At 44.9% G+C, this 12,405-nt stretch overlaps 2 protein-coding genes across 2 annotated transcripts in view; both read right to left on the minus strand.

Annotated features, from left to right (window-relative positions):
* LOC126982422 (uncharacterized) overlaps window positions 1-8,949 on the minus strand; it is a 9,739-nt gene extending 790 nt beyond the window's left edge. The window contains exons 1-4 of the mRNA XM_050834468.1: window positions 7,933-8,949; window positions 1,322-1,434; window positions 497-609; window positions 1-319 (exon numbers count right to left, since the gene is read on the minus strand). The exon at window positions 1-319 is cut by the window's left edge and continues 790 nt beyond it. Coding sequence (XP_050690425.1) covers window positions 1-319; window positions 497-609; window positions 1,322-1,434; window positions 7,933-8,747 — 1,360 coding nt within the window. The 5' untranslated portion in view covers window positions 8,748-8,949. The remainder of the gene's footprint in view (window positions 320-496; window positions 610-1,321; window positions 1,435-7,932) is intronic.
* Window positions 8,950-9,236: 287 nt separating this feature from the next.
* Window positions 9,237-10,802, minus strand: LOC126982609 (uncharacterized). The gene is made up of 2 exons (XM_050834801.1): window positions 10,550-10,802; window positions 9,237-10,371 (listed from the first exon to the last, which is right to left on the minus strand). Exons 1-2 carry the CDS (start codon window positions 10,646-10,648, stop codon window positions 9,853-9,855), a joined length of 618 nt encoding a protein of 205 aa, XP_050690758.1. The 5' UTR covers window positions 10,649-10,802; the 3' UTR covers window positions 9,237-9,852.
* Between the last annotated feature and the right edge of the window lie 1,603 nt (window positions 10,803-12,405).

A 12,405-nucleotide genomic window follows, 5' to 3' on the forward strand; every position in this document is an offset into this window, starting at 1 on the left:
TCTCCGCCAGGCTCAGCGGCAGAATCGTGTCCCACCACCACACTCCTCCGTCGTCCGACCCGGGTACCAGGTGGTCTCGGGGACCTGCGCCGCCGCGGCGGCTCCCTCGTTCCTTCGTGACCCTCGCAGAGGATGCACGTGGCGGTGAAGGTTGTGCCGGCTGCTGAGGGTGCCGCCGCAGATAGTGCAGGAACGCTGCCTCGCTCCAGTCATAGTTTGGGTCGGCAAGAAATGCTCTTTCCATCACTCTCTTTCCATCATCTGCGCAAGTCTTATACCTGCTCTGGGACGTTACGACCACTCGAGTTCGCTGACCGACCTGAAGTGTGATATCAAAGGTTACATACGTAAAAAAAACAATACATAAAAGATGAAGAGGGAAGTTGTCTGACGGCAATCATAATGTCTGTTCTCTTACCATGCCATAAAATAAAAGATTCATACATTGCGGATATAAAAAAAGGAAAACATTTGTTGTTCGTGAAGGTTGGCGCACCTGCTGCAGAAGAGGCACCACCACCTTGTGCATGTCCTTAAGGAAGTCGAGGGCATCATGCAGGAACGAACCATTCTCAAAATTCATGCTGTAAGCCATCCACGACGAGTAGCCTGAGGGAGGAGGAGACGGACTGTAAGGCCTCCTCAGGGTCATTTTCAGGTTTTCCAAAGAATCTATGAAACAGCGACGGAGGCTAATGGGAACATTATTCACACGAAATCTGTCCTGTCCGAGTTCGCTAACCAGCCATTAAAGTTATTATTTTATTACGAGGTTTTCGGTGTCCTTTGCCTCCCTAAGAATTTTTTTTTAAGTCTGCATGCTCCATCCTTCTTTTTACTCTTTGTGGAATGTGTTTCATCTTAGACGCCACAACAATGTAAACATGGAACTTTCTGGCTCAGGAAAACATCAAATGTAAGGTCTGGCAGGCTTCCGGTGTCCCAGCCAACTTGTAAACTGGTTGTAAGGGTGATGGCGTTTTGGTCATCCAGCAAAGGGCTTCTAGTGTCCTGTCTTTGAAATACGAGGGCAATAGTTGTTGAACAACGAAGGCGCCGTGTAAGACTTGCTGTGTAATATGACCGCAATGGTTGCTGAACAACAAAAGCGTCGTGTTAGACTTCACACACCAAGTGTCATAAGGGTGAGATGATATGTGTGTGTGTGTGTGTGTGTGTGTGTGTGTGTGTGTGTGTGTGAAGGCGCCGTGTAAGACTTTCTTTCTGATATGACTGCAATAGTTGCAGAACAACAAAAGCGCCGTGTTAGACTTCACACACCAAGTGTCATAAGGGAGAGATGATGAGTGTGAGAGCCTACCCAGCACCAGCAGGTGTGGCGACGCCTCCTGCCCCGCCGCCCACCGAGCCAGCTGCCGCACCTCCGCGCTGCTCCTCATATCTGCCACGGCTGCGTTTTCGAACTTCCGAAACCTGTTCATCACAAACAGCAGGGGAATGTCAGGGGGAAAGAAAACGGTATTATCATCATAAAAAAAATCTTAATAATGCAAGGAATGCCGCTGCATTAGCTACTCGTGTTCATTCTGTGTGCATTGTTTGTTTGTATCACATCTTATTCATGACTGTAACCTTTGAATTGTTGAGCCAGACCCGTGGTCTGAGCTGCGTGTTATAAAAGCAGATTATCAGTGGTCTTTCGTTAGTGAACGTTAGCCCCTTCAAGGCTTTCTTAAAGTTGCGCAAATTTACTCTTCTTAGAAACGTTCATTAAGATATTTTGCCATGTTTTCTTTTCAGACTGCAAATAGTTCTCGTTAATCATTTTCACCACTTTGTAGTGAATGTATATTTGTCTTATTATACGGCAGCGTAATTGCCGCGTGGTATAATCATTTCTAATTCTATTTTGGCGATAAGTTTCTCTTTGTTGCTTTCTCACCTCAAGGAATCAGAGGAAGTGTTCTTTTGGCTCATTTCGTGGTGCCAGCGTGGCGGGCACTAGCCAGGAGTCAGCCCAAAAGCCCATACGCGTCTTCGGTGTTTGAGGCGTGCATAGTGTTAGTTCCGGCCAAGAAACAATGGCATTATTATTATTTTTTTTTTTTTACAGCAAAGGAGACAGTTCAAAGGCACACAAAAAATAAAACAATAATGAAACTGCTCCTAAAGATTAAAGAGTAGCCAAAAGAGAGGTCAATTCCGGGAGTAAAGGTGTCCTGATACCCTCCTCTTGAAAGAGAGTTCAAGTCGTAGGCAGTAGGAAATAGAGATGAGGGAAGATTGTTCCAGAGATCACCAGTTTAAGGGATGAAAGAATGAAGATGCTGGTTAAGTCTTGCATAAGGGGTTTGGACAATATAGGGATGAACATGAATAGAAAGTCGTGTGCAGCGAGGCCGCGGGAGGAGGGGAGGCATGCAGTTAGCAAGTTCAGAAGAGCAATCAGCATGAGTATATCGATAGAAGATAGAGAGGCAACATGGCGGCGGAATTTAAGAGGTAGAAGACTTTCAGTATGAGGAGGAGAGCTGATGAGACGAAGAGCTGTGTGAGTGGAGCCCCCCCACACATGAGATGCATACTCCATACGAGGGCGGGCAAGGCCCCTGTAAATGGATAGCAACTGTGCGGAGAAAAAGAACTGTACAGTACAGAACGTCCAGCCTCGAAGAAGCTGATTTAGTAAGAGAAGAGATATGAAGTTTCCAGTTGAGATTTTGAGTTAAGGATTGACCGAGGATGTTTAGTGTAGAAGAAGGTGATAGCTGAGTGTTTTCAAAGAATAGGGGATAGTTGTGTGGAAGATTATGTCGAATGGATAGGTGGAGAAACTGTGTTTTTGAGGCGTTGAAGGACACCAGGCTCTTCTTGCCCCAGTCGGAAATAATAGTAAGGTCTGAGGCTAAGCGTTCTGCTGCCTCCAGCCTGGAGTCGTTTAGTTCCTGCTGGGTTGGTCTTCTATGAAAAGAAGTTGAGTAATGCAGAGTAGAGTCATCGGCGTAAGAATGGATAGGACAGTGTGTTTTGGAAAGAAGATCATCAATGAACAACTGAAAGAGAGTGGGAGATGGGACACAGCCCTGCGGGACACCACTGTTAATAGGTTTAGGGGAAGAATAGTGACCGTCTACCACAGCAGAAATAGAACGGTCAGAAAGGAAACTGGAGATAAAGGTACAGAGAGAAGGATAGAAACCGTAGGAGGGTAGTTTGGAAAGCAAAGATTTGTGCCATACCGTATCAAAGGCTTTTGATATGTCCAGCGCAATAGCAATTAACGCTATGAACGAAATCGGTGTTAAAGTTTATGATAATAAGTTTCTAGAAACACACATCAAAAAAACTTGTTTAAACCAAACAATCTTTGGCACCAGAATGACATCACTTGCCTTTTTCGTGCAGTTCTGGTCCTTTGTACGTAGAAAAGTTGCACCTCATTTATTGGTATTTCTAAAAGGAAAGGATGAGTGGCTTCTTGGGCTAGATTTTTGTGAGATATTAGTTTTTTTTTCTATATACGTCCTTGCCTATAGCGGCGCCAGTAGGTTTTTGGATGGAGCCTGTTCGCTAGCCCCAGCCCGTTAGTGGTGAGTTGTGACCGACAAGTAACAACTCAGATTTTTTATGATAGGCGAGGGGGGAAGATTAATACATGTGGCCGCAACGCAGAATCCACCCAGGCATCTCCGAATTAATCGAAGGGTTATAGCAAAGGATCGACTGAAGGCTTTTATTCCAGCAGTAGGAGTTGCAGAAATAAGATAGATCTTCTGAAAGGGAAAACATGCATAGAGAATTTCGATATAATAGCAATCACAGAGACATGGGTAGATATTGCAAACAAAAACTTCAAGTCGGAATTTAAAATAGCTGGTTACCAGATGTTTCATGAAGATAGGAAGGGATTAAGGGAAAGAGAGGTTGAACTGTATGTTAAAGACACACTTGAATGATCTGCTATCATTTCGGTTAAAAAAAAAAAGACTCGGAATCAGTTTGAGTGGACGTCTATAGAGGGAAATACGAACTAACTCTTGGGGCTCTTTACAGGCTACCTAACCTTAGCAAGCAGGACGCTGGCATATTACTACAAGAGACTGGCAGGACGAACAGGAAGAAAAATGTCTGCACAATGGGGGATTTCAACTTTAGGAATATGGACCTTGAAGGCGTGGTGGGTGCTCTAGAATCCGAGGATTTTTATAAAGTATTACAAGATAATTTTCTCGAGCAAGTAGTTACTGAACATACTAGAGGGGTTAACATTTTAGGCAAGTCCTAACTAACAATGATAATATAAGTGAGGTGGAGATGGGGATAGTTAGGATGTAGGGTCGTATTACAAGTCAAACCCGAGAAGTTGCGGGTCCCTACAAGATCGGTTTAGGAGCCGTGTTACAAGTCAAATCAGAGAAGTTTCGGGTCCCTTCCGAGTTATTCATCCCGAGCTCTGTAGGGACCCGAAACTTCTCGGGTTTGACTTGTAATACGGCGCGTAGTGACTACAGGGAGATTAGGTTTACCTGGATTGGGCGGTGCCCCCTGTGTTGGTGACAGATTACAGAAGAGCTAATTACAAGGGGCTTAGAAGACACCTTGTGGAAGTAAATTGGAATGCCTTAAATGGGAGCCAAAACCGTGGATTGGAATCCTATTTCCGGGAGAACCAAGTAGAAACAACCTACAATAATTTAGTTAGAGTAAAAGTAGAGGGGCAGGGGCAGCATACGAGTATACGTCAGCGAACACTTAGGAAAGGAAACAATGGTCCTAAGTGGATGACCCGGGCTAAAACATAAGATAAGCTTTAAGAGGGGAATTTATAAGGAAATAAAGAATGGTGAAATACACTTTAAGGGAAGGTATGCTAAACAAGGCAGATCGGTAAAGAAAACACCCGCGAGGCAAAAAGGATTGATGAGATTAGAGTAGCAAAAGAGGCAAAAAGTAATTCCAAGGGCTTCTTTAAGATGTATATGACAAAACAAGGTAGAGAATTGGACCGCTAAAAACAAACACAGGTGAGCTCGTGGAAAACTGCGGAAATAGAAGTACAATGTTGAACGTCAACTCAGTCTTCACACAGGAGGATCTAACGACCATTACAGAAAGGGTTCAGGTATATGAGGGAGGGGATGGCGACAAGTTGAGGGATATATTAATCACCAGGCAGGTAGTCCAGGATAAGTTAGATAAGTTTAAGAATAATAAATTGCCAGGTCCTGACGAAATATTATTTCCACGAGGTCTGATGGAATGCAAAAAGGTTCTCAGTGGCCCTCTCACCGATATTTTGAAGATGTCGGTAAATTCTGGTAATGCGACCAGCCTTTGGACAGTAGCTAATGTCACGCCGATATTCAAAAAGGGAGAAAGGTCAGCTGCCTTTTTCTATTGCCCAATTAGTTTAACATCAGTTGTAGGCAAGATGCAGGAGTCGATAATAGCCATGAGCATTCGGAATCATCTAGCAGTGGTTCCCAACCTTTTCAAAGCAAGTGAAAAAAATTCTGCAGACTAGTGCTATAGGCATAGATCCAAGCTTACACTGACATTTATATAGTCCAAATACATTTTTTTTTTAACAATTTGAAATTCAGTGGGACAATACCATGTACTGTTATGTTTCACATTATACAAAGTAAAGTGATTATAAAGGCTAAATTATTCAAATGGACTCCATGAGGGGAAAAAATACTGCACTAACTACAGCACTTAGTACTACAGTAGACATGGAAAAGACGAGCTGTCATGGTGATAGACTCATGTACCTATTGCAAGGTCTATCAATACACCAAAACGTACAATCTCATATTTTACAAATGAAATTAGAAATCCGATTTCCCTCTCTCTAGCTTTAGCTCCTCTTCTCTTTCTTTCTTCTATCTTTCTTTTTGTCTCTCGTTCTCTCTTCTTTCTTTTTTTTTCTTTCTCGTCTGTCCGGCGGGTGTTACACCATACTCTAAACATTTCTTTTTTTTTTCTCTCATTATAACTACTTATTTGAAAAAATGCTTTGACAGATTATTATTTTCTTAAATCATGAACAAAATAAAGTGACTAGTAAAGCAATTTGGCGGACCAGTAAATCATAAGCCACGGACCGGCACCGGTCCGCGGATCATAGGTTGGGAACCACTGATCTAGAGAAACATAGCTTAGTTCACGACTTGCAGCATGGGTTCACGAAGGGTAGGTTGTGCCTCACCAATCTGTTGGCCCTCAACAATAAAGAAATAAGAGGCGGTAGAAAGAGATCTAAACTCTGATATACTATATCTTGATTTTAGTAAGGCGTACGACAGACTTCCTCACCAACACCTGTTGCTTAAATTACAGGCTCACGGAGTAGATATGAAAGTTTTTAATTGGATCAGGGCGTGGCTTAGCAATAGGAGGCAAAAAAGCGCAAATCAATGGTAAAAAAATCTGACTGGGGCTGTGGTACGAGTGGGGTTCCACAGGGGTCGGTATTAGGTCCACTGCTGTTTATCATTTAAATCAATGGCTTAGACATTGAAGTTATTAGTAATGTCAGCAAATTTGCGGATGACAAAGATCGGCAGAGTGATTGAGTCGGATCAGGACGCTAGTTGTCTCCAGGATAAACTTGACAGATTGTATGATTGGGCGAGGAAGTGGCAGATGGAGTTCAATGTCTGGAAATGCAATATTTTGAGTGTAGGCAGGAATAACCTTTCACATAATTATTGCAGGTTCAGGCATGAAAAAGTTTTAGGGGTCTTAGTGAGCTCTGATCTCTGTTCAGGGGCATAATTCATTCTGCCTAGAAATCGTGCAAATAGTGTACTAGGATACATTTCAAGGAGATTAAGAAATAGAAGCGCTGAAGTCATCCTCAAGCTATATTTAGCATTAGTGACAAATCTCGATAATGCGGTTCAGTCCTGGTCATCTTACTCTGAAATGGATATCAAAATGTTAGAACATCTACAGAGGGGGATGACAAAGATGATTCACGGGTTAAGAAATTTGCCGTATGAAGAAAGACTTAAACAATTAAAGTTGGATTCTCCATAAAGGCGATGGGTATGAGAAGACTTGATCGAGGATTATAAACGGATGAATATCCTCAATAAGGGTGATATTGATAAGGTTTTCAAGGAAATAGAGACGGGTAAGACTCATAGTGATGGGATTTGATTTTGATAAATTCAGATACAACAAGGACATTGGCAAGAATTTTTTACCAACAGAGTGGTGGATGAATAGAACAGGCTTGGCAGTCATGTGGTGAGTGCCAATACGACAGACATGTTCCAAAATAGATTAGATAAATTTATGGGTAGTGATGTTAGGTGGGGTTATGTTCACAGGAGCTGCTTTGATTAGGACTACTGGCCTCTTGCAGACTCCTTATCCTCTTGCGTTTTTAAATTTCAAGGATATCAAAAAATAGTTCACAGACAGAAATGGTTGACCGCGTCAAACTTAGTTGCCTAAAGTTTTCTTTAAACTCCGTGACTAAGAGTTTGAAATGAAAGTTGGGTATATTGATGAACAGGGACGGAGATTTATGAGTAATTAGGAATTTAGAAACTTCTGATGTATTCCGATCGACTGATCTCTTGAGAACATATTTTTGTATGTTTCTGTTCATCCTTTTCAGAAGCATTTTTAGCGTTTATCAACTGAAATGGTTATTATTTCTACCATTTGCCATACTTCCGTGACCTCCATTAAGATGGAGGTAACATTTGTCGGAGCACCCAAACAAACCATTAAGACCCCAGGGTATTGCCGCAGGGTCAGGGGAGAGTTATACAGTTTCTGAGCAGCGCTCTTCGCCTGGTGTCCTGCACCTCACAACACTTACTGGAAAGATACACGCAGTCCAGGCAGCTCCACGCTGGAAGCTTCTCTATCCATATTGAGAACCGCGACATTGTTCAGCACCAAGGTGTAGTTGTTTTTGCCGTTCTACGAATAAAAAAAGACCAACTGTACCTTTTAAGACGTTGCCTCAGATTAGGGTTTGCTTTAGAGCTTTGTGATAATTTTGTCATTATAAACAGCTTAAACACATTTTTTTTAACAAATGTAATTAATCGATAGTCTTTGAGACTTACAGGAAGTTTGAGCATGTAGTGGAGCTCATCGTCAGTTCTTGAGAGAAATTCATAAAAGAGATTCCTAATCTTGGAGTCTCCCATGAAGAAGATCCATAAGGAGTCATCCTTTCTCAGCCTCTCCCTAAAGCAGGCGGTGGCGGAGGCGGGGTCAGCATAGGTAGCTATTTGACACGGCACGTAGGGCAGCAGCCCACCGGCGGCGTCTATCCTGGTGGTGGTGGTGGTGGTGAGCTTCGGGGCGCTGCCCTCACCCCCTGCCTGGCGGGCCAGCACGGAGGGAAGGAGGGCGGCCAGCGGGGAGTAGTCTGCCGTGGACGCTCCTGACGGCGAATTTCTCTTCAGGAGCAGCTGCCGCACCGCCCCAGCGGCCGCGGAAAAGCTGCCGGAGCCCGGTCTGGTGCCTGGGCCGGGGGGTGCCCGCGCCCTCCAGTCTCCACTGAGCTTGTGAGGAGGCGAATACCCTTGAAGGTCGTGTATAAAGAGGCTGACGTTGGCTGCCTGGCGACGGGCGACGTCTGTGATGGTGAAGAGGGCGCGGCAGGACGGAGTGTAGGGCCCCGTGCCGCCCCACCCCGGATGGCGCTCGGCCTCACCGGCCTTAAGGAAGCTGCTGCACACCTGCGTGGCCACCAGGTACACCGCGGCGGCGGGACAGACATACCTGAGGATGTGCTGTGTCCAAACCTTCATGGAGTGTCGAAACCTTCATGGAGTGTTCAAACCCACACAACCCCCGGACACAACTGCCGTGTATACAGTGAAGCCTTTCCTGGATAACTTTTCCCTTCCTGTTCTATTTTTAGACCACGCTCAAACTGGACGTAACTGGCACAAGTAATCACTTGCTGCTTGCATGCATATTTGTAGAGCTTATTTATTTTCCTTCCAATAATCTGCAGTACATTTTGTAGCAAGATTTAGTTTGAGAGTGTGTGTGTGTGTGTGTGTGTGTGTGTGTGTGTGTGTGTGTGTGTGTGTGTGTGTGTGTATAACCTTTCTTCATGAATTATTTTGCATTTTTCCCCTTCTGATATTATTAAATTTCCTTTCTTAATTTCACTTTTTATGTAGAGTTTTTGGAGGAACTGACTAATATACATATTTTTGTCTTATTTTACAAATCACGTGCCGTATGTTGAATCTGTTTAATTATTTAATGAAAGTATTTTTTGTACAGAATAAGAAAATTGAGAAGAAAAACATTCATGAAGCACCGCGTCCTTTCATTGGTTGGTGGCTTCCCTCTGTGTTGTTTTTTCTGCCGCCTGGGGCTGCGCGTCTCGAGCATCTCGAGGGCCACTGGTTGTGCGCCAAGCCTGTTTGCGGCATGGCCGATCCTCGTGATTCTGTTCGGCTCATGTTTGATCCAGTCGATCAGCTAGAGGGAACTGAAGACCAAGAAGAGGTAGACAGACAAAATATGTACAAGCTGCGATCTTCAGGCATTTGGCGATGGTTGAGAGCAGTCTACCATCGACGGAGATCCACCGTTTTACACGTGTGCGCTGACCGCTGACCCGCCAGCTTGTCTTTATCAAATAGTCCATCAGTCAGATGGTTGGCTATTCAGCCATCCGACTTTTTATCAGTTTATCTTCCTATCTTTCCATCCATTCATTCAACTATCTATCTATCTCTATCTATCTATCTCTCAGGCACAGCACAGCCCCTCGAGGCCTCCCTGCTGCGTTCCTCGTCGTTAACCACAGCACAGCCCCTCGAGGCCTCCCTGCTGCGTTCCTCGTCGTTAGCCACAGCACAGCCACTCGAGGCCTCCCTGCTGCGTTCCTCGTCGTTAACCACAGCACAGCCCCTCGAGGCCTCCCTGCTGTGTCCTCTCGAGTCCCCCCAGCACGGAGTTGCACACCAGGTTGAGCAGCATCGTGACCTGGTCTTTCAGGGTGACGGTGCTTGCGTGGATGTCGTCTTTACACCTGAGGAATTCGCTGGTGTACAAAGAGTGATGTGTCAGGCCACTGAGGAACAGCTCCTCACACTCGCTGCTCTCCGCCAGGCTCAGTGGCAGAATCGTGTCCCACCACCACACTCCGCCGTCGTCCGCCCCGGGCACCAGGTGGTCTCGGGGCCCTCCGCCGCGGCGGCTCCCTCGTTTCTTCGTAACCCTCGCAGAGGATGCATGAGGCGGTGAAGGTTGTGGCGGCTGTCGTGGGTGCCGCCACAGGTAGTGCAGGAACGCGGCCTCGCTCCAGTCATAGTTTGGATCGGCAAGAAATGAAATTACTCTCTCTCCAACGTCTGCGTGATTCTTGTACCTGCTCTGGGACGTTACGACCACTCGAGTTCTCTGGCTGATCTGAAAGTTATTTATGAAAAGTTATATGCATAAAACAATAAATATTAGATAAGAAGCGATCTTGCCTGATGGCTATTATAATGCCAGTATTTTCTTATGTTGCCATAACATAAAAGATTGATGCAATGCACATAAAAAAAAATAGGAAAGCATTTGTTGTTCGTCAAGGTCGGCACACCTGCTGCAGAAGAGGCACCACCACCTTGTGTATGTCCTTAAGGAAGTCGAGTGCATCATGCAGGAGCGGACCCTTCGCGAAAATCATCCTCCGAAGCATCCACGACGAGTAGCCTGAGGGTGGAGGAGACGGGCTGTAGAAGCTCCTGGCGGTCGTTGGGCTCAGACTTAGATTTTCAGAAGGATCTGTATATGAAGCAGCGACGGAGGATGATGGGAACTTTACCTCCCAAAGAATTGTTTCTTAATTCTGCTCCAACCTTCTTTTTACTCCTTCTGTTGAATGTGTTTCATTTTAGACCCCACAACAGTGTAAACATGCAACATTCTGGCTCAGGAAAACATCAAGTGTTAGCCAATATCGTCTGGCAGGCTTCCGTTGTCCCTGCCAACTTGTAAAGTGGTTGTGAGGGTGATGGCGTTTTTAATCATCCAGCAAATGCTTCTAGTGTCCTGTCTATGTAATATGACTGCAATAGTTGCTGAAATTCGAAGGCGCCGTGTTAGATTTCGCACAGCAAGTGTCATAAGGGAGAGATGTGTGTGTGTGTGTGTGTGTGTGTGTGTGTGTGTGTGTGTGTGTGTGTGTGTGTGTGTGTGTGCGTGTGTGTGAAGGTGATGAGCGTGTGAGTGTTTGAAGGCGCCTTGTAAGACTTTCTGTGTAATATGACTGCAATAGTTGAAGAATAACGAAGGTGCCGTGTAAGACACACACCAAGTTTCATAAGGGAGAGATGATGAGTGTGTGAGTGTGTTGTGCGGCAGCGTATGAGAGCCTACCCAGCACCAGCAGGTGTGGCGGCGCCTCCAGCCCCGCCGCCCACCGCGCCAGCTGCCGCACCTCCGCGCTGCTTCTCATATCTGCCACGGCCTGTGTTTCGAACGTCCGGAACCTGTGCAGAACAAACAGCAGGGGGAAGGTCAAAGGAAAGAAAACGGTATTATCATGAGGACAAAAACAAATTATAATGCATTAATGCCACTGCATTAGTTGCTGTTGTTCATTCTGTGAACATTGTTTGTATCACATCTTATTCATGACTGTAACCTTCTTTGACTGGTCGCACCTAGCAAGAACTCTATCCCCGTGGTCTGAGCTGCGTGTTAATAAAAGCAGATTATCAGTGGTCTTTCGTTAGTGATCGTTAGCTCCTTCAAGGCTTTCTTAAAGTCGCGCACATTTACTCTTCTTAGAAACAATAATTAAGATATTCTGCCATGTTTTATTTTTAGGCTACAAATACTTTTTGTCTTATTAAACGGCAGCGTAATTGCCGCGTGGTATACTCAGCTCTAATTCTGTTTTGGCGAAAAGTTTCTCTTTGTTGTTTTCTCGCTTCAAGGAATTAGAGCAAGGGTTCTTTTGGTTCATTTCGTGGTATGTGTATGCGCGCGAATGTGCAGGTAAGGCAAGTCTGCCATAGATTCCCCTTCGGTTCACGTTTTCTTTTTGGTGTATCCTGCCCAAGGTCTCCCTACCACAGGGTCACACTCCCACTCTACGTCACAGGTCTGCGCAGTAGGATTAAATCGGTCTAACCCTCCCTCTTTTAACCCTGTTACTGATGCTCATGCGCGTCTTCGGTGTTCGAGGCGTGCACAGTGTTAGCCCCGGCCAAGAAACAATAACATTAATTAACGCTATAAACGGAATCGGTGTCAAAGTTTATATGATGATATGTTTTCTAGAAACACACTTCAAGAAAATGTGTTGTTAAAGTCAAACAGTTTTTGGTTTAAGATTGGCACCACTTGCTTTATTTCGTGCAGTTCTGGTCCTTTTACGTAGAAAAGCTTCACCTCATTTATTGGTATTTCTAAAAGGAAAGGATGAGCGGATTCCTGGGCGAGGTTTCT

The sequence above is a fragment of the Eriocheir sinensis genome, chromosome 51, assembly GCF_024679095.1.
Source record: "Eriocheir sinensis breed Jianghai 21 chromosome 51, ASM2467909v1, whole genome shotgun sequence".
Lineage (NCBI taxonomy): Eukaryota > Metazoa > Arthropoda > Malacostraca > Decapoda > Varunidae > Eriocheir > Eriocheir sinensis.

Excerpts from the sequence above, each read along its gene's own strand:
- LOC126982609 (XM_050834801.1), bottom strand. The coding sequence starts at position 10,648 with ATGCTTCGGAGGATGATTTTCGCGAAGGGTCCGCTCCTGCATGATGCA. Across the intron at positions 10,372-10,549 it reads TGGTGCCTCTTCTGCAGCAG|ATCAGCCAGAGAACTCGAGT; the intron begins GTGTGCCGACCT and ends AATAACTTTCAG.